The sequence below is a fragment of the Syngnathus acus genome, chromosome 10 (assembly GCF_901709675.1).
Source record: "Syngnathus acus chromosome 10, fSynAcu1.2, whole genome shotgun sequence".
In the NCBI taxonomy this organism is placed as follows: domain Eukaryota; kingdom Metazoa; phylum Chordata; class Actinopteri; order Syngnathiformes; family Syngnathidae; genus Syngnathus; species Syngnathus acus.
The window spans coordinates 8,771,839-8,791,251 of NC_051095.1; the positions used below are offsets into that span (position 1 = coordinate 8,771,839).

The 19,413-nt window shown below is 43.8% G+C and overlaps 4 protein-coding genes and 1 long non-coding RNA gene across 6 annotated transcripts; 2 read left to right on the forward strand and 3 right to left on the reverse strand.

The window, feature by feature from the left end:
• Positions 1-1,276: 1,276 nt before the first annotated feature.
• On the forward strand, positions 1,277-4,606 carry LOC119128881. Its single transcript, XM_037261734.1, has 8 exons — positions 1,277-1,426; positions 2,451-2,596; positions 2,702-2,808; positions 3,033-3,166; positions 3,657-3,748; positions 3,940-4,025; positions 4,099-4,285; positions 4,374-4,606. The coding sequence occupies exons 1-8, from the start codon at positions 1,366-1,368 to the stop codon at positions 4,518-4,520; spliced, it is 960 nt and encodes a 319-aa protein (XP_037117629.1). The 5' UTR covers positions 1,277-1,365; the 3' UTR covers positions 4,521-4,606.
• A 1,626-nt stretch (positions 4,607-6,232) lies between these two features.
• arl9 (ADP-ribosylation factor-like 9) lies at positions 6,233-8,883 on the reverse strand. 2 transcript variants are annotated; one of them, XM_037260073.1, is made up of 4 exons: positions 8,497-8,883; positions 7,764-7,941; positions 7,467-7,642; positions 6,233-6,819 (listed from the first exon to the last, which is right to left on the reverse strand). In XM_037260073.1, the coding sequence occupies exons 1-4, from the start codon at positions 8,758-8,760 to the stop codon at positions 6,646-6,648; spliced, it is 792 nt and encodes a 263-aa protein (XP_037115968.1). In that variant the 5' UTR covers positions 8,761-8,883; the 3' UTR covers positions 6,233-6,645. The 2 variants fall into 2 exon arrangements, with proteins under 2 accessions (XP_037115968.1, XP_037115967.1); XM_037260072.1 differs by having other exon boundaries at positions 7,764-7,944; positions 8,497-8,881.
• Positions 6,880-7,558, forward strand: LOC119128034. Its single transcript, XR_005098919.1, has 2 exons — positions 6,880-6,931; positions 7,430-7,558. It is a non-coding gene; the product is annotated as an uncharacterized LOC119128034 (long non-coding RNA).
• Positions 8,884-9,207: 324 nt separating the features above from the next.
• On the reverse strand, positions 9,208-11,459 carry LOC119128028 (snRNA-activating protein complex subunit 1-like). Its single transcript, XM_037260066.1, has 2 exons — positions 10,748-11,459; positions 9,208-9,732 (listed from the first exon to the last, which is right to left on the reverse strand). The coding sequence occupies exons 1-2, from the start codon at positions 11,345-11,347 to the stop codon at positions 9,262-9,264; spliced, it is 1,071 nt and encodes a 356-aa protein (XP_037115961.1). The 5' UTR covers positions 11,348-11,459; the 3' UTR covers positions 9,208-9,261.
• Positions 11,460-13,620: 2,161 nt separating this feature from the next.
• Positions 13,621-19,363, reverse strand: srp72 (signal recognition particle 72). The gene is made up of 19 exons (XM_037260064.1): positions 19,225-19,363; positions 18,649-18,769; positions 18,357-18,477; positions 17,384-17,527; positions 17,208-17,319; positions 17,025-17,056; positions 16,650-16,774; positions 16,486-16,543; positions 16,267-16,398; positions 16,050-16,178; positions 15,902-15,974; positions 15,765-15,829; positions 15,555-15,650; positions 15,352-15,455; positions 15,013-15,090; positions 14,777-14,914; positions 14,438-14,475; positions 14,204-14,363; positions 13,621-14,051 (listed from the first exon to the last, which is right to left on the reverse strand). The coding sequence occupies exons 1-19, from the start codon at positions 19,322-19,324 to the stop codon at positions 13,880-13,882; spliced, it is 1,998 nt and encodes a 665-aa protein (XP_037115959.1). The 5' UTR covers positions 19,325-19,363; the 3' UTR covers positions 13,621-13,879.
• Positions 19,364-19,413: the final 50 nt, after the last annotated feature.

Below are 19,413 nucleotides of genomic sequence, written 5' to 3' on the forward strand. Positions count from 1 at the left end.
ACCTCCTCTTCCCAGTACAATTGCAGTTTGTGAGACGCGCCCATATTGACAAACGCGGTTGGGAAGTTTTTACAAACGGTCCCTCGAGTCTTTCAAAGCCTCGCAGAAATCCAAAGACAGTTCTGATCCCAGACTCCCTTTTGCTTTTTCCACGTTCACCTGTTGAGATGCCGGGATGTGCACACTTTTGTGCTCAAGGCCTTTGTACAGCCCGTTTGGACAGGAGGTGTTCCGATTGTTCACTCCTCGTCCGACTTGCTGTCATTTTTATTTGAAGGAAATGAAATAGAAATGGAATGCAGCCACTGGATCCTGAAATGATGATGAATGTGACTTTCTGCCCTTTTTTTAGTGCAGTGGTGCTCAACCTATTTTCAGCCACGTGTACCCTGCGTGAAATCATTTTTCAGCCAATAAACAATGTCCTCCGTTGGGTTCATGGTACAAATTCAAAAAAGAAAATCATTCATTTCACTAATTTCAAATAAACAGAGAAACTGAAGCTATATCATCTGAAAATATAGTGAGAAAGAAAATTGACAAGATGACCTTTATTGTCTAGTTGTACTGAGCTGAATCTTTTGGCATGTCGTGGAGATATTTTAGAGAAGACACTTAATCCCGCCTGTGCTTGACTGAGCATCTTTGTCATTCACGGTGGCAACAAGTGAACTTTTGTCACCAAGGTCTTTTTTTTCTTTTTTTTTTTTTTATTGCTTGGATGCTACGTTTAAATTGTATTTTAAGCTCTCACGTACCCACTGAGGTGCTTTCACTATCCAACGCCTACACTTCCAAAGCCTGTTACTGTATTTCTTTGCTTGTCTTTAAAGGCCTGTCCAGGCTTTGGAATGACGTCACGCACGTCCTTTTTCTACTTTTCAACGTCAAGTGCAGCAGAGGTATTTTCAGTTTAAAGTTGTACTTTTTTTGTGTACAAAACTTGTATAAGTCTAATTTTCCACGTCAAGCGCAGCACAGGTATTTTGAGTTCAAAGTTTTACTTTTTTTGTGTACAAAAGTATAATGTATAATGTCACGCAAAGCGCGAAGCGCATCATCTCGACGTCCTTTGTGGGGTGCGTGGTGTGTGTGTGTGTGTGTGCGTGTGTGTGTGTGTGTGTGTGTGTGTGTGTGTGTGTGTGTGTGTGTGTGTGTGTGTGTGTGTGTGTGTGTGTGCGTGCGCGTGCGTGCGTGCGTGCGTGGGTGGGGGGCGACTTGTGAGGAGCTGGCTTGCACACGCTCCAAGTGCAGTGTTGCAGGCAGGCAGGCAGGCGCCAGACGACGCACCAGCATCCTCCCGAGTCCTCTGCTGCTGTGTTTCCGACTGAATTGGGTCCACGACCGAGTCCTCACATCCCGAACATGGCTCCGTCATTCGCCGCTTGGCTCATGATCGCCCTCGCACTGCGTCCCACCTGTATCGGTGAGCATTTAGTCACTTCTTCTATTCGGACGGAAATGCCGCCTTCACTTTTTGTATGTCAGGTGTAGAATTGCATATACTATTATTCTTTGGTCGAATTGAACGTAACTTAATTTTGTAACTTTTTGGAATCACTTTGAGGTTTTGAACGTTTTCTCCTGGCACACTTGTAAAACTGCTTGGTCAAAAATTGGACGGTCAAACTGACTCAACTTGCTTTGACCCAGCAGATTTCAGGGTGATACTCGCACATTTAAATAAGCACGACCTATATGTATATGCCATCGGATTTGTAAAGTTCAACTGCGACAACTATCAAAAAATGTCTTCAAAGGCACAGCTTTGGAAGAACGGATCATTTCACGAAAGCATGCTCTCAGGACAAGTATGGTAGCCCTTTAAAAACATTTTATGAAGTTCTTTATTTTTTTTACCGTCAGTGGGGGTGGGCAATTGTTACTGTGCAGAAAGCGGTATTTTTTTCCCCCTCCCACCTATTCCCGTCCGTAGGCAAGTGCTCTTTCAAACAGTTCCAGACCTAAAAACGGGCTAAAATAAATTATTATTCATTTTTATTGTTGTTATTGTTTTTATTATTACTTGTTTTACCCGCTAGCTTACCCTTTCCTGAGAACGAGCAATTCATTTTTGTTTTCTGTATGTTTTTGGTCCGTATCTCTCAAACCATACATGCCATTGTGTTAGTTCCCGTTGGCCCTAACAGAGGACATCCTAGGCTTTTTCACATTTGCCGTAACCGAGTCCCGATGTCCTATCAAAAGCACACAATTGTAAAAAATAAGCCTAAAACCGAGTTAATGACGTCATTGCGTGAACACACTGTCCTGTTTGGGTTGCGGCTGTGATCGCAACGGCCTGCATTGGACGTCTTGTTGTCCGGCAGCGCCACTCAGAGGCGCAGCTTGGCACTACAGGATGGATACGCGTGCCCTTTGACGCCCACCGAAGTTGCATCTGCTGGATGCTGGCACAGCTCTCATCTGATTTTTTGTTCTCTTTCCAGCGGTGTCCGTGTGTCCTACCGGATGGCAGGAATACGGCAATCACTGTTACTTCTTCGGAACAAACAATCTGGACTGGGACAAGGCTGAGGACTACTGTGTGTCCAAGGGAGGCCACCTGGCGAGCATTAGGGACCAACAGGAGCAGGTACCTCGATTTCACTCACTCACTCACTCACTCACTCACTCACTCACTCACTCACTCACTCACTCACTCACTCACTCACTCACTCACTCACTTTTTGCCTTGCAGGAGTGGCTGGCGCAGCGAAAACCGCCTCGTAACTGGATTGGCCTGCGACGTGCGGCACCTGGGAGCACTGTGTGGCAGTGGACAGACGGAACACCTTTCTCCTTCTCGTGAGTTTCCTTAAGTTTCCTTAAGTGAGAAAGCGCGACAAGCCTGTGAGACGGTGAATCGTTTCAAGTCTTGCGCACTTGTTGCTTTAAATGATGATGATGATGACTCAACTTGATACCTCAATATTCACAAACAAGACCTCTGAAAGACACATGAAGAAACATGACTGAAATAGTTACTTTCAAATCCTTGCGTTGTGTGCCCCACATTTCCTCTCTTGCAGGGCTTGGGAACCCACACAGCCAGACTACTACTTAGGACAGGAAAGCTGCGGTGAGATAAGGCAATATGATGCTGGTCGCTGGAACGACTACCCATGTGACCATAACCTGCACTACATCTGCAAGGTGCCCAGGGGTGAGTGCACACCTTGTTTTGCGGCTGCAGCGTTCATGTGTCATGACACTGAAAAATATTTGGTGCAGCTTATATTTTAAGAAAGGAAGTCACATTTTTTGATGAGCAAATTGGAACTCAAAGTTTATGAGAGCATTCGACTTGCAGCGTGAGTTTCTTAAAAGAGGGTTGCGCAACACCGCCACGAGCCGCGTTCCTCCTCCTCCAACAAAAGGTGGGCGCAAGCAGAGGCCTTCAGTCAGGCCGCCCGCTGAGCAGGGCAGACTTCCCGCGTGCAGAAGATGTCGCCGCCTACTGGCCAATTGGGGAAAGTCATCCTCCGTTGCAACGACCATCAAAGCCGCACATTTTCAACATTCAGATTTGCTCATATATGACTGGACTCTCCCTTTTGAAGTTGTATAATTTCATAATTGGCAAAGCCCTCAAGAAATTGACTTGTGTGTAGTCACTCTTTTGCCTGATTGTATTTACCTTTTGGTATTTTCAGACAAGGTCATGTGCGCAAATGCCACCAATGGAGCGTCGTGTTCCTCTCGGGATGTGGCGTGCCAGTGCCAGCTCTACATGAAATACAGCGATGTGAGTTTGTGCTGTGGATGCCCAAAAGCATTTTTACTCTCCCGTGGCAATCGTGTGAAGCTTTCGCAACACCTTCAGTGGGCATTGTTCAAGACATGCAACCAAATGCCTTTGTTTGTCCACTGGAGCTGTCCCCAAAGCACGTGCATGGCCTACTTGTTCCCATCTTTCTCCGTTGTATGTGCGCGCAGACGGGCGGCTTCCAAGGTGGCTTGGGCGGTCTCAGCGTGGGCCGTACGCTGGTCATCAAGGGACAATCCATTCCCCAAGCAACCAGGTAATGACCCCCCCACCACCACCACCACCACACACACAGCCAAAGAAGGCAGCTGACACATTTGTGCTCGCAGACTGGTGATCAACCTGGACGTGCGTGACAGCAGCGGCAAGGAGACGGGCAACAATGCGCTGCACCTGAACATCAACTTTGGCGGCAAGAGCTTCACCATGAACGCCAAACTCAGCGGCAAATGGGGCGAGAAGCTGACCGGGAGCCTTCCCCAACAAAACCCCTTTGGACCAGGACTCCCCTTCGAGGTGACGTCCGTCGCTAAGTCAGCGTTAAATCATCACCCAAATTCAAAACCCGTAGAAAGTAACCTGCACTCTGCCTTCCGCTGTCTAGATTGTCATCAAGTGTGGCAGTGGCGCTTTCCAGCTGACTTTCAACGGCGGGCCCCAGCAGGACTTTGCTTATCAAGTTCAGGATCTGCAAGCCATCAACTTGCTGTTGGTGTGGCAAGTGGAGCAGATCCACGTCCAGCTGAAGTGACCACGCGGCCGTCCGAGCGCCGCTTCCTGTCTGGGCGTCGTCAGCCGACGGCAATCATCTCCATTCTGATGTTTTTTTCCTTATTGTTTCTTTATCGGTCGCCACCTACTGTTATGATAGATAATGTCACGGTACGACATTTTCGCATTATGTGGAACATATAGTACAAATATAAACACACTTTAATTGAATACACATGTTCTGATGAATTCTTTGACTATATTCAAATGATGATTTTCTTTCAACTATGTAAACGTGTTTGAACCAGAATAAAGGCGTTGGCTCTTAAACTTCGTGAGAATCTCATTGCTTTGGATGCTGAAGATTTAAAGCGGCCGGACACATGATGTTCCAGGAGCCATTTTGCAGTCCAGCGCTCAACGTCGTCCGTGTGGAATTCCAACTGCGTTTGGTACTGTCACGCCCGTGCCAGAGCACACTCGGCGGTCATCTTCTCTCAGCCCCACCCCTTTCGTCATTGTAATGTCTGTCACCTGCTTCCTCTTGTTACCCTGTGTATTTAAGCCCTGTCCGTGTGTTTCTCCCTGTCGGTGTCGACTGTTCTGTCCCGTCCCTGACCGTGTAGCTGTCGTTTGGGTTTCCCTTGGTCTGTCTGGAGGCTCACGGTCAGTATTTTAACCTTGTCCAAGTGGACTTATGTCGGTTGGTCGGTCGGTCTGTCTGTTTGCTGGCTGTGAGTCTCTATCCCGTCTGTGTTTTTGGTTACCCACCTACCTCCCTTCCAACTACCTTTTACCTCAATAAACCCTGGTCCAAGTTGCATTTGGTCGCCCTGCTACATTCTGTTCCTGACAGGTACATCTAAAGCAAGGATGGGCAATTCTGGTCCTGCATGATTTAAATGTCTCCCTGCTGCAACACACCTTCAAACGATAATGATAGTTATCCAGCTATTGCAATGTGGTTTTAAAAAGACATCTTCAAAAAGTGTTCACAATGTTTCTTATTGCATAATGGATGTCACCTGTTTTATTTTTTTTATTTATATTATCTCTTGTGGCTCTTCTAATTTGGTGTTTAGGTAGATGACACACACTTGCAATTAATTGGGGCACAGCCTCAATTAGAGCTGAGGTCACTTAGTTGGTAAGAATTGCACTGTTTGACCCCTTACAATATATCTTAAAATGATAAATACTGCCACACATATATTTTAAGATAAGCGGATGCCACTTCACTTGACCTCAAATGTAACTGGAATAAGTTAGGAAGTTGCTGCGCTTATCAGTCTTTGTTGCCATGGAGATGCGAGTCCGTAGCAACCGCACACATAAAACCTGAGCTAGTTCGACAGAAGGATGCCAATTAAACAATAACATCAAAACCAGCAAAGTATTTACACAACAATCTTTAATTTTAACTGGTCAAAAATCTGTTGTAAGACACAGCAAAAACAAAGGTCTTTATGGCCAGACAGTAAAAAAAAAAAAGATATTTGAAGGAAACATCAACTTTTATAACTTTAGTAACTTAATAGCCATAAGTGAAATTCACACGCAATAGTCTCCCACCTTTCAGGGGTGCGATTAAAAAAAATAAAAGGACATTTAGTTCTTGTTCTGCCGTATCCTGCAAAACTTTCATTCAACTTGGAGGACGGTTGAAAGGAGTTTGGCTCCAAGTTGAAAAGGAACTGCAACACTGAAAGACGGTTATATTAAAAGCCATCTTTTTATGTAATACAAGCTTAAAGGTAATCACATTTCCAGAATGATATATTATGAGGGGAAAGTCACAATAGAACATGGAAAAAAGTCATTATAAAACAATAATCAGAATATTTTACTTGGAAAATCATGTCATTTTTATCAACTAACTTTTGGTAAGACTATGAATTGACTCTTTTAGGGTCACAAACGGTACATTACTTTTTTCCTTGTAACATTACAACTTTAACCTGTTCTTCTCTGTAATGGCTGTGTACTTAAAGTTACATGGAAAATCATATAAAAGTAGTATTATTACTCAAAAAAGTGGTGCAAAAACATTCCCTATTTACTACAAAAACATTGAGAACATCTTTGGTTAAGTTTCGTTTCAGTTGCGCAGATTTCGGGGACCCGAGTGAACAAGGTGCAACGAGAACATTGGGACTTGCTGCCGTTTACTTGTCGCCAGCCAGCTGGATGATCAGCTCTCGGGCATCCCGCACACCAGAGGTGACTTCCGCTTCACCCTTCTTGACGTATGTGCCGATAAGAAACATTTTTCGCTCTCCCACCTCGGAAAGCTCCAGCGCCTCGTGCAGGTCGGTAATGCTGCAGGCGCCCGGAAGGTCCTGTAAGACAACACTTGTTTGTGCCTTTTACAGAAAAGTTTTCATTATTACTTATGACCATCCATTAATCTTTTTGTGCTCACCAATAAGATACCACAAGATGGTGCCAAAGGTATTTGTCAAGGAAGTAGTGTAATTTCAACCCCACAACGCACACGCTTGGCAATTTGGTCAAGCCTAACAAATAATCATGTTCGAAGATATTTCTGCAAGCATAAAATTAGGATTGATTCTGATTCAAAAGAATTTCACATTCCACAGTATTTGTTAAAAGCTAGGATGATCGTGAAATACTTCTTGTTTCTTATTTTAAATTTACAGTTTCAAACAATAATATGCCGCTATTGATTGGTCCACAGTGGAATTACAGCCAAGGTATTTTGAATTCTAACATGAGTTGATTTGCGAGTTAGCCTGTTTGTCCCGTCCACTTAACAAATAAAAAGCAACTGTGCCTGCAAAGGACATGACTTTTTGCAGCATAGCTTAAGCTCATAATGCAAACTTTGGCTTGCAACGCAAAGAAAGAGTCTTTTTTTTTTTCACGTTTCTGACTGGCTAAAAACACAGCACCTGTCCCTATGGTCTAATCTCAGGTGAAGGACCAAAGAGTCTTTTTGTATATTTTGAGTTTCTGTCATCCTCACCTGCTTGTTGGCCAGTACCATTAGAGGCAGGCAGGGGTAGTCATTGAGCAGCTTGTGCAGCTGTGCCTTGGCAACACCAAAGAGCTGCGGCACCGCCGAGTCCACCACGAACACCAGCAGCAGAGCCTTGGACATGTACCTTGGCCAATAAGGTCTTAGCTCTGCCTTGCCGCCAACTGATGAAATCCAAAGACACATTTGCTGGCTTTACAGAAGGTAACTTCTGGCTGGGCTGAGCGATTTAAGAGCTATCGCTCAAGAAAATCAGACATTGAGCCGCTTGCTGAATGAACTTACTTTCGAGGAATTCAACGTGCAGGTCTTCTTTGTTAATGGAGACGGCATTGAAGCCCTGCGTCGGCTGAATGTCCACGTCCAGGTCGCCAATGGCCAAACAGTACAGCAGACTGGATTTTCCGGCTCCATCCAGACCCAGAACCAGCACTTGGGTCCCTTCTGGCTTCAACGACTTTGACTGCTGCGGGAATAAGCACAAACAGGATTAAATGTGAAGGTCGCGAATGAGATGTAGACTATGCCCTGGGCATTTAGGACCGACCCCAACCTTCAGACTAACTGTTGGATGTTCATAAACCAAGATCTTCTTCGGATTCAGAGTGGAGATTTTCGTATTTGCACTGAAAGTAGTCATCCTTAACAACTTGTAATCTCACTTTATCATTAGGCAGTACCTTAAATTATTAAAGTGTATTAAATAATTTCATATTAATCATCTTTAACAACTTGCAATCCCGGTTTACCATTAGGCGGTACAACTTTAAAGTTTGTTAAATTAAAGCTTTTGTGTGCTCATCAACGCGATTGAGACGGATGGCCGCCTCAAGTGAGAAAGTTTCCTTCACAACTGTCTGTGGCCCGGAATGGTTAAAAAGTGTCATAAAAACGGTTGTTTCCAAATGCAGTTACATTGTGCAACTACGTATATTATGATAAAGTTGTGTGACTCTTCGGTGCTTTGAAACATCACCGAGTTGTTCATGAAAGTGTTCCCGCCGGAGACGATGCCTACCTCCGATACTTTCTGCGCTTTCTCGGGGGTGCAAACAGCCTCAACACGGGCTTCGGCGACAGTTTCCTCGACGTCTTTTCCACTCGCGTCTACCTCCTCTTTCTTCGGCTTTTCTTCGGTGGGCCTTCGCCTCTCAGCCTCGTCCCCCGGGCGACTTTCACCGGATTGCCGGGAGTCGATCGTGTAGTTCCAAAAGACGTAAGCCAATCCTCCAGCCAGAGCCACGGAGAAACCGACAACGCCGGCTTCCCTCAAGCCCAACATAGCGCTTACTCAAAGAAAACTGGACTAATTATTTAGATTAACATGTCCGTTTAACTTGAAACACACCGTCTACCACCGTCTCTATCGTCAACAAGTGGATTACTAGGCCGGAAGCGCGAGCGGGACTTCTGTACCTCATTTCCGTCTCGTCTTTTGTTGATGTAGTTACTCAATTTGGCCAACAGAAGGCGCAAAAAACAATACAAACGATTGAAGAAGCAGCTCAAAATGAAACTTAAAGGTATTAGAGAGGATCTTATTTAGAATTTATTTTGTAATATTTCTCAAATCCCTCCCCACATACCGTTGACGGGTTGTTAAATAGGTTGTCTTAAAAAAGCCTGTTTTTGATGTCTTTGAGGAATATGGAGCTCGTTTCCAAAAAACAACATGGAAGGGTGGGACCTGCGCATGCGCAATATCCAAAAGTATTCTGAGCTGTCGGAAAGAGTTTGTAATGCCTTTATTTCATTCCGTACCCAAAAAAATACAAGTAATAATTTAAGATAAGTGCACATAACCCTCCTTCTCTTGCTTGTAGCACTCTTGACTGTTCTTCTGTCTCAATGGCACTCCCTCCTGGTCTGGGGCGCTCAAAAGCCAAGTCTGCAACTCCAATTTCTCCGTGTTTTTCCCAAGAGTCTTCCACGTGCGGGCCCTCAGTGACAGGGGCCTTTCCTTCTTATCAGGAGCTTGCTGCTTGGGAAAAGATCTGTATGAATCCTCTGCCTCCTCCTGGCGGGACTTCCTCGACTTGGAGTCACACAGGCTTTGCTCATAGCCTCTCCTCTTGATGGAGGCCAGCAGGGCAGCCCGGCTTCGGCAGTCCTCCTGCTCAGTGGGCTTGGCCTCATCCTTGCAGGCATCGTTTGTTTGCTTGAAAGTCTTCTGCTGCCATACGTGGAACTCATTCAAAGTGTCTTTAAGACGAGAGGCAAAGTCTGCATGGGTCATGGTGGCCTGGAGGCGAACCTACAATGGCCAAAAAGCAACAAAATTAGACCACGGTACTATTTTTAAACATCTACATTTCTGTGGACAGAAGCCAGGATGTTTCATGCACGGTGGGCGTGTGATCGATATCATAAGATAAATGTGTCACTTCACCAGTTTTCCTTGACACACAGGACTACTTTCAATGCTTCATCCCCATCATGTGGCATTAGTAAAGTAACACTGTCTATCAAGAGGTTAAGGGCTAAACAAAAATACAGTTTAGTTGATAAAGCGACAGTGGTTAATTATGCAATTTGTAAATTAGTTTGACATTTATATAACAGTCTATCATAACAATAGCTGGTATTATAATCATTTTTTCTTTGTCAGAAAAGGATTATATAATGCAATTAAATAAAATAGTTTTCATTTTTTATTTTATTTAGCTAATGATGCTAACTGATTGTTTTATTTTAGGGTAAGGTTATTTTGTTAGATATAAAAAAGTTTTTTTTTTTTAAATCAGATGAAGAAAAATAGTGTCAATAAATAATCATGCCTTCTACTTCTTTTGAGCATGAAAATGCCCAACGATGCAATTTATTGACACTATTTTTCCTTCATCTAATTAAAAAAAAATATAACCATATAACTTTTTTTGTGTTCGTGTTCCTCAATGTACATCTAAGCCAGGGGTGTCAAACTCATTTTGTTTCGCGGGCCGCATTGTAATCATAGCTTCTTTCGGAGGGCCATTATGACTGTCAACCCAAATAAATGTACGAGCACCTCAGGTTATATACAGTAAAAGCTACAAAACAAATTGACAAATAACTCATTTTCAAATCAGATGAGTAAAAACTGGTCAAAAAAAAAAAAAAGATATTAAAAGTGAAGACAATTTGCAATTCTGGTAATGACACACGAATTTGATGCACGATTTATCTTCGCGGGCCACATAAAATGAAGTGGCGGGTCGTATCTGCCCCCCGGGCCTTGAGTTTGACACCTGTGATCTAGGCCATCGTAGTATTTTAGCTGCGGTACGGACCTCTACCAGCTCGTTCTTAATCTTGTAGTAGTAGTTCTGGACGTTGGAAAGCTCCTCCAGGTAGTCCTCGGTTAGCAGCTCTTGTACCCCGTTGGTCCTGGCCAGCATCCCGGCGCACTCCTCCTTGGCTTTCTTGGGCCGCTGGAAGACGAGCAAATGCGGCATGGCGGTGTAGTCTACAGCTTTGGCAGCGACCAGCTTCCGGTAGACGAAAACCACGTCCAGGTGTCCGCAGGCGATGGAGTCCCGCAAAAACCTTTGCACGTCGTCCCAGTCCCGGAGAGCCAGGCGGATCTGCACCCGAGGGACGGCGAGCTGCGTGTAGTAGAAGGCGTGCATCAAGTAGAGACCGCCGACCCGCACCTGATAGCAGTAAGGCGGCAGGAAGTATTTGACGGCCGTGGCCATAGCCACCCGGCAGAATCGCCTCATTTCGCTCATGCTGGCCATGCCCAGGAAGAGGTCCGAAAAGCGGGCGTTCTTCCACAGGGCCGTAAAGCCCACCAGGCGGACTGAGTCGGCGTGCTGGAAGCAGCCGAGGAACTCTTCTACGTCCTCGGTCAGTGGTTCGTAGAAGGTGCTGGCGTATTTGGGAGGCATCTTGAACCAAATTGTGTGCGGGTGAATGATTCCAAGAAAGGCATTGCGTTGCGTTAACGTTCAAGCAATTTCCGGAACGAGCGCGGCCCAATTAGGACAACTCCAACCCTTTTTCAAGACTCAAGTACTAGAATAAAGTTGTATTCTTTATTAAAAAAAAAAAAAAAAACGGATTGAATTAGAGCAAGCAATTTCCGGAACGAGGGCGGCCCAATTAGGACAACTCCAACCATTTTTCAAGACTCAAGTACTAGAATAAAGTTGCATATTCTTTATTTAAAAAAAAAAAAAAAAACGGATTGAATTAGAGTATTTCTGAGGAGAAAGTTGCATAATTTTATGATTAAAGTCACCACGAAAAGATCTATGACCTACATAATTCCCCCCTCCTTAATTTAAACGTATAACAGCCACGGTTGACAAACATTAAATGTAGAACCTGTTCAATAGAGGCTTTGCAGCTGACGTCATTAAGCTACCCACATTAGCTTGGCGGCCATCATGGCGGTCAACTTTTCAGTGCCGGTCAACGACTCACACACGCTTTCTTGTTATATCTGCTGCTATTTGAGCTTAAAAATGCCGGATACCTGCTGTGCTGTTGGATGTAGCAATAGACGAGGCGATAAACCAAATCTTAGCTTCTATAGATTTCCGGCGAACATGAAAAAACGTGATAAATGGATCGCGGATATTCGTCGTGAACGATGGAAACCTACGATTTACACAAGGATATGCAATGAGGACTTCATATCAGGTATGTAAACAAACTATTCACCCCTGATTTGTTTCACAAAATGTGAAATAATACAATATGGGATGATACAAATATGATTGTTGAAAATGCTGGGTGCATTTTTAGAAAGGCAGCAAGAGCAGCAAGGCAGGGAATGGGATGATTTCTTCAGTTCACCCCCCCGTTTTTATTTTGTGTTTATTTTTTCATGATGCTTGAAAACGTTATCAATGTAAATATTGAATTATATTTCTTGGTTAAGTTTTCAAGCCAATCAGATGTGGCATCATGCAAAAATAAACAAATAATAAAAATGGTAGCAACTTGAACAGACAGGTACAGTATCTGAATGATTTCACTCTATTCAGTTTTTTAATATGTCAAGTTATGAAATGCCATTACAAAACAAATCGACGAGGTAATTATAAATATCTGGATATGAGCGTTCAGGCAGGTCGGCTGTTGCAAAATGCTCGGGCGATTTTAGCATGCTTCTCGGTAAAAGGTACGGATCCGTTGTGCCAACAAGGTTCAACTTCTCTCTGTGACGATTCTTGGAGTCTTCATCCAAATGCCTAACTTCGTTGGATAGCAAATCAGCCATAATTCGGAAGAAATCGGTGAAAACGTAGCGCAGAAATCAGACAATCCATACAAACACGTAGGAACGAGCTGACTAGTTGACCGCCAAGATGGCGGCATAACACAAAATCACGTGATAAAACCACGTGACTGCAAAGCCTCTATACATACAATAGCAAATTATTGCATGCAGTCAACCCACAAACTCTTGTTACTTTAAAATTTTGAGTCATACATAATTTCCCCTTCTATGCGAATAATTGTGAATGCTCATATTACTTCAATTCGGCCTCAATTATCAATGTCAGTGACACTTTAAAGTACCGTATTTTCCGCACTATTAGGCGCACCTAAAAACTTACATTTTACTAAAAAAAACAGTGCGCCTTATAATGCAGAGCGCCTTATATATGGATCAATTGATGAATTTGTTGATCCATACTGGTTGTACACAGTGCTCTGCCAAAATGTTTCAGTACGTTTTAGTACGACTAGTAAATTACAAGGTCGCATCGCTTCCCAACATTACGGCAACTGTAGTCAGGGGGCGTCACCGAATAGCTGTTGTACCCGCGAGGCTATTTCATTTCAAAATAGGCAGCTCCGTTAATGTTTCGAGTAAATCTACAGATCGATATGGAAGGGAAACATAGGTAAGTAGTACCAATGCGTTAGATCGAACTTTAGTCAGTTCCGATCATTTTATAGGAGATCGTTTGAGAAACGCGATTGTTTACAGAGGGCTCGTTGGTTATTGGCTAGTGGATGCATACCGCAACCCTAGTCAACCTCAGTTTGTTGCAGTATAGCTTCTATTTTATGCGCCTTATAATCCGGTGCGCTTTATATATGGACAAAGTTTTAAAATGGGCCGTTCATTGAAGGTGCGCCTAATAGTGCGGAAAATACGGTACATGAAGAAAGTGACATAGTCCAAAACATGGGCCGAGGGCAGTTCATTTTGTACTTTTTAATTCAATTGAACAGTTTGTCTTGTAAAGGTCACAAGACAAGAACAGAATGAATGCTCATGAAGACATCCACTCTCATTTCAGAAGAACTGCCTTTGAGTCCATTTTGTGCCGTTTCCTGTACGGTAAAAATAAGACAAAGCAGAGGGAAAATTGAGGTGTTTTCTGTAAATTAAAAGGGAAAAAAAATAGGACCCAAAATTAAGGGGAAAAAATCTTTTTGAATGTTCCTTTCTTCCGAGGCTACCAGCCTCCTTTGCCACCCTTTTTCTTCTTCTGCGGCGCCTTCTTGCGTGTGGCTCCGGACGACGCGGGTTTCTGCTGTCGCGGAGGGACCACGTTAGCGGAGGCCGAGCCGGACGCCGAACCTGGTCGAGGGGACGTCGGCGGGCTGCTTGCGGTCTTGCTGGCATCCCTGTCACAGGGGGAGGAAGACAAAATGGACACAATTTTAAGCTTTCTGGCTCTGAACAATACCGCAACAGATTTTAAAATAAATGAAGGCAGAGGGTTTGGTTTGAAATTGTTTTGTTACGGAATGTTTTGATCAACATTTCAATTACTCACAGGTCTGACGAGGCCCCTGCCGTGGCCCCCTGCGTGCCCTTTCCGATCTGCTCCTTCTTCTTCCCTTTCTTTTTGCCACGGTAGTATGAGCGTTCCCTCATGGGTAGCCATCTCTCAGGGTCCGGGGTGGCTTTGGGGTCACAATTCTTCGGAAGTTTACCTGGAGGGCGGAAAAAGAGGAGGTGGGGACTTAGGCCCAAATGGTTGTTAGATTTATCAGTGAGTAAAACGTACCTTTCTTTTTCTTCTTCTTCTTTTTGATATCTCCGTGTCTGGCAAAAGATAAATGTAAATTATGAATTAAATGTTATTTGTGTTGCTAATTGTCTCATGACACTTTACATATGGGGAGGATCACTAATTTGCATTTTTTTTTATCTGACAATCTTCAAGCTATTCACCAAAAACTTCATTCCATAACATCAAGAAATTCCACAAGATGGCACCAAAGCCTTCTTTGGGGGAAAAAAAAAACCAAAATCAGTGAGTGACTGTTACAAAACCTTTTATGTCAGGGAGGAGGACAAATTGAATAAAATAAAACCTGTTAGAGAGAGAGGAATAAATTATTACCCTTCTTCTTTCGGAAGATTTTCTCCCACAACTTTGGCTGCCTTCTTCCGGACGTATGTGGCTCCGTGCGAGTTCTCCAGCTCATCAACATCTACTTTAAAAGACATGGTGTCAGCTGAAGGGAGGTGCTTGCTTAGGCTGGAGGGGAACGCTGAGGAAATTGCAACAGTTTTCAAATGCTGACATGTAAGACATGCTTGCTAAACTGAAAGACCCAATTTGCTTTTAAAGGATACGATTTGGCTTTGTCTGTGTCCACAAGAGAGTAGGCGGAGATGAGCTGCGCCAGCGTGTGAATATCCTTTGGGTTTTGCCTGTTTGAAGAAATAAGTTTATGAACACAAGTAACTAAAGATGAAATTTAACCATTAAAATAAGAAGAAAAAAATCCCAAACATTTTGTACTCACCAGTTTGGTCATAAAATGGTGATAGGAAAATAAAAACTATACATGCATAGCCTTTGACAAGTGCAATGTAATCAACCATTTGAATACATTGCACTTGCTCAGTGGCGCCATCTAGTCAGAAAGTGGTGCATTATATTGGAACACGGAGCACACGGAGTAAACTCACTTCCACAGCTGCTCCAGATCACTAATGGCTTCCTTTTTCCGCCCGTACTTCAGTTTGAAATTGGCAGCTTCTCGCACCAGAGCCAGGTGAGCCGCGGCTCCTGGCTGGGTAGTGACAGGTGAGGAAACATGAAATATTACATTACCTTTAATTACGTTGCTTTTACACGACCGAGGAATTAAAACAGGTGACAAGAAACAAACCTGTTCCGACTGATAGTGCTGAATAGCTTGTCTAAAAACGTCAATGGCACCATCAAGGTCTTCTTCGTGCGAGTACATGGACACCAGAGCAGACACCTGAGACGTCAACAGCGCCGTTTTGTTTAGGCGAATATTTTGTCAACTAACTCCATCAAGCTCATCACTGTTAGAAAGCAGAAGTGACAATGCTGTCCATCAATGCACACTCACCATGCCTGCTTTATGCTTGAACTCTTCAATGGACCTTAGGACATCACAGCCTTTTGTGACATGACCTAAAGACAAAAAAAAAAAAAAAAAGACCATCATACACTGAAACAAACCGACTTAAAAATAAATATTCATACCTTGAACTAAATGGAGCTGTGCCATCGTCAGTTTGATGCTCGAAGCGCTCTCCGGATGCTTATCTGAAAATTGCTGAAGATGGAACAAAAAATAAAATAAAAAAATAACTGCACAGGTGTCATAAATGGCTGTTACGAGCTGTCCTACCTGGAGCAACTCGATGGCTTTGCTGTACTGCTTCTCCCTGCACAGTTGAGCCACCTGGATCAGGACAGGTCGCGGGTGACCCGGGTTTTGAGACTGAAGACTGGAGGACAGCTTTCTGCACTGATCTGCCTGTTGAATAACAGACATAACAAAAAATAGGAAATGTTAAATACAAACAAAGCATGAACATGTCTAATTGGGATTACTGTCAACTCACCTGGTTAGTGTACATGGCCAGCAAAGCTTTGTTGAATTCGATGGCCCGTAGCTGATTTTTGGCCAGCTTGTGTTCCACCCCTTCAGCGTTTGTCAGCTTCACCTTCTTCTTGGAGTCAAAAACGTTTTGGTCCTGCGGAGGAATGCTTTAATTAGTGGAATTATGCCTTTATCATCATTATTATTATCATCATTCCTACACAAGCTTGCCATTTCCCACCTTGTTTATTGTAATGATGTTGTTGGCAGTCACAGCCAGAAGGCCCACATCTGAAGGCCTGAAACAAGCAACGATTTATGTAAAATGAATAAATAAAACGAGTCCACACACGCAAGCACATAAGCTTCTACTTCTGATTGAAAATGACAGAAAATTCCTCTCACTTGAGCTTGATGACCTGATTGTAGAGCTGGAGCGCCTCGTCCGTTCGACCTTGCAACTGCATCACGTAAGCCATCTGAGAATGGATGACGGCCAGCTCCGACTCTATGTCCTCTTCGGTTATGTCCTGCAGAAGATGCCACAATTATGGGGAAAAAGAAAGGGGGGGGGGGGGGCAAAGCAGATGATAAATAATTTGAATGTAGCAAAATTTGATCAATAACGTCGTCAAAATCCTTTACAGTTAGATAATTTTATGAATTAAGACAACCCAAATTCCAGGACACATAGATTTTTTTTATTGCTATCATTGAATTTCTACACCATGACAAGTAACGCTGGCTCTACAGGTACAGCAGATGTACAGACAAACTTACTGAATCGTCAGCCATTGACAGCCGGCAAAGGTCTGAAACACATGAAAATAAAAAACATTGTTTTTATATAAATCATGATCCATTTTTTTGGGAGGGGGGGGGGGCGCCTCAGTTAAAAAAAGGTTGGCCAAAATATTGGCTAAGAACTGAAACAGTTGGACTGCGAACGGGACTACGTCTGACCTTCAGCTTGTTGAAGCTTTTTATAGGCCGCAGTCAGCTGACCCTGGCCAATCAGCATGCAGGAGGCATTGTAGCACAGCTCGTACGTCGATTGGGGAAGGCCTAAATCTTCCTGCCAAGTGAAGCAGCAAAAATTAACAAAGTTGAGTATCTGGGTTCATTAAGGCGATGCTTACCACTGGCGCCATCTCCCACTGGCTCATGGCGGCCATAACAGCCCCAAGGTTGGTCTTGCGCTCCTCTTCATACTCGTCCTGAGAGTTCCTGATCAGATCCGTGTAGACAGACTTGCACTCATCATAGCGCTCCAGTCTGTACAACTGCACAAAGGGAGAAACAAAACACAAAAATGTTTGGAATGTTTGTTTCCTTTACAGTAAAACTAAATAGCACCTGTATTGTTCAGCACAATGACCTGACTCATTATAGGTAAACACAACTATTGGTGTCTTCAGCTGGTGATTATTTTTACTTTACCTCACCTTGATTATATAGTAGGGGAGTTCTTGTTACACATCTATGATAGTGAAGGCCATACAAATAAAAGTTGAAATTTTTGCCGTAAAGTTCATAAAGGTTTTAAGGTGGTCCCATTTTAAGCTGTCTTTACAATTTCTTGGACTAACAACAACAGTTGAAAATACTGTGCAGTATTCTGGCAATTTCATTCTTTGCTTTAATTATTGTCACGGCCGTTAGAGATGAACATCAAATTTAGCACTCTAAAAACCAGTTTGATCAGAATGACATCAACCAAGAAGTAACTGGGGCGGCACGGTGCCATACTGGTTAGCACAGCCGCCTCACTGTTAGGAGAGTGCTGGTTCGATTTCACCTCCGGCCCTCCCTGTGTGGGGTTTGCATGTTCTCCCCGTGCCCACGTGGGTTTTCTCTGGGCACTCCGGTTTCCTCCCCCATCACAAAAACATGCTTGGTAGGCCAATTGAGCACTCCAAATTGCCCCTAGCTGCGAGTACGGATGATTGTTTGTCTCTGTGCCCTGTGATTGCTGGCAACCGATTCAGGGTGTCCCCCGCCTACTGCTGGGACACGTGGTATCGAAGATGGATGGATGGAAGAAGTAACTGGGAATGTTGTACACCTCTATTCAAATCAGATGGATACATTCTTTCTTTCGGCACATCTCACCACTTGACCGTAGAGCTCCTTTAGCTTGTCCGTCTGCTCGGGAGCACTTTCGATGGTCTTCAGCGAGCTCTCCACTCTGTTCAACCGGTACTCGCAGTATGCTTTCTCGAACACAAGCTCACTGGGAGAATAAGAGAAGCACCAAAGGGGAAGTTTCAAAAGCAAGGGTAGATTTACACTGCATTGTACAATTAATAATCAGGCTTTGTCAAAAAGTGGAGAAAGATAGGACATCAGAGTGCTGCGTAAACACACAGATGAGATACAGTCTTCCTATGTAATCATGATTTACCTTCCAAAGAACTTGTTGTGTGTGTTCATGAAATTTAAAGCCTCCTTAAAGGTGCCATTCTGGATAAGGCACACAATTTTACAGTGAAGGGCCGTGACATCCTCCCTGTTTTCTTGCAAAACTGTGACAAGAGGAGGAGGACAAAGAAGCACACACCTTACAAAAGACAATCAAACCTATTTCTTAGAACGCGAGCAACATTTACATTTGGCTTTGCCTTATAAATGGCACAAATAAACCAAGATGAACCCACTGTCAGGAAATGGACACGTCACAAATCGCGGGAAGGCGGTGCAGAATACACCACAACATCGCATAATACACATGTATTACGTATGTAACAACTATATTATTACATATTATATGGAAATACATCAGAGAGAAAAAGCAAAGGCGAACAAAAAGTGACATTTTGCTAACTAAGGGCCTAGAGACTAGCCACATGCTAACAGCTGTCTTGGGTAGTTAACCATAGCTTAGCCACGATGCACCGCTGACAGGAGTAACAAGTTAGCGCAGGTGCAAAACACAGAAGTCGACAACATGTCCGGCTTCACTATCGGCAAGGACACCTACTTTTAGTAAGAGCTTTCAAGGCTCTCGTGTAGTCCCCGTTCTGCCCGCAGCGGTTCACTTCTGTCCACAGTGACGCCGTGGACGGCCCCCCGCTCGCCATCTTTGCTGAGTGGAGTACTGGGCGACAGTCGGAAGTACAAACGTGTACATCCGGATTAACATCAAACGAGTTGAAACTATCGATCAAAC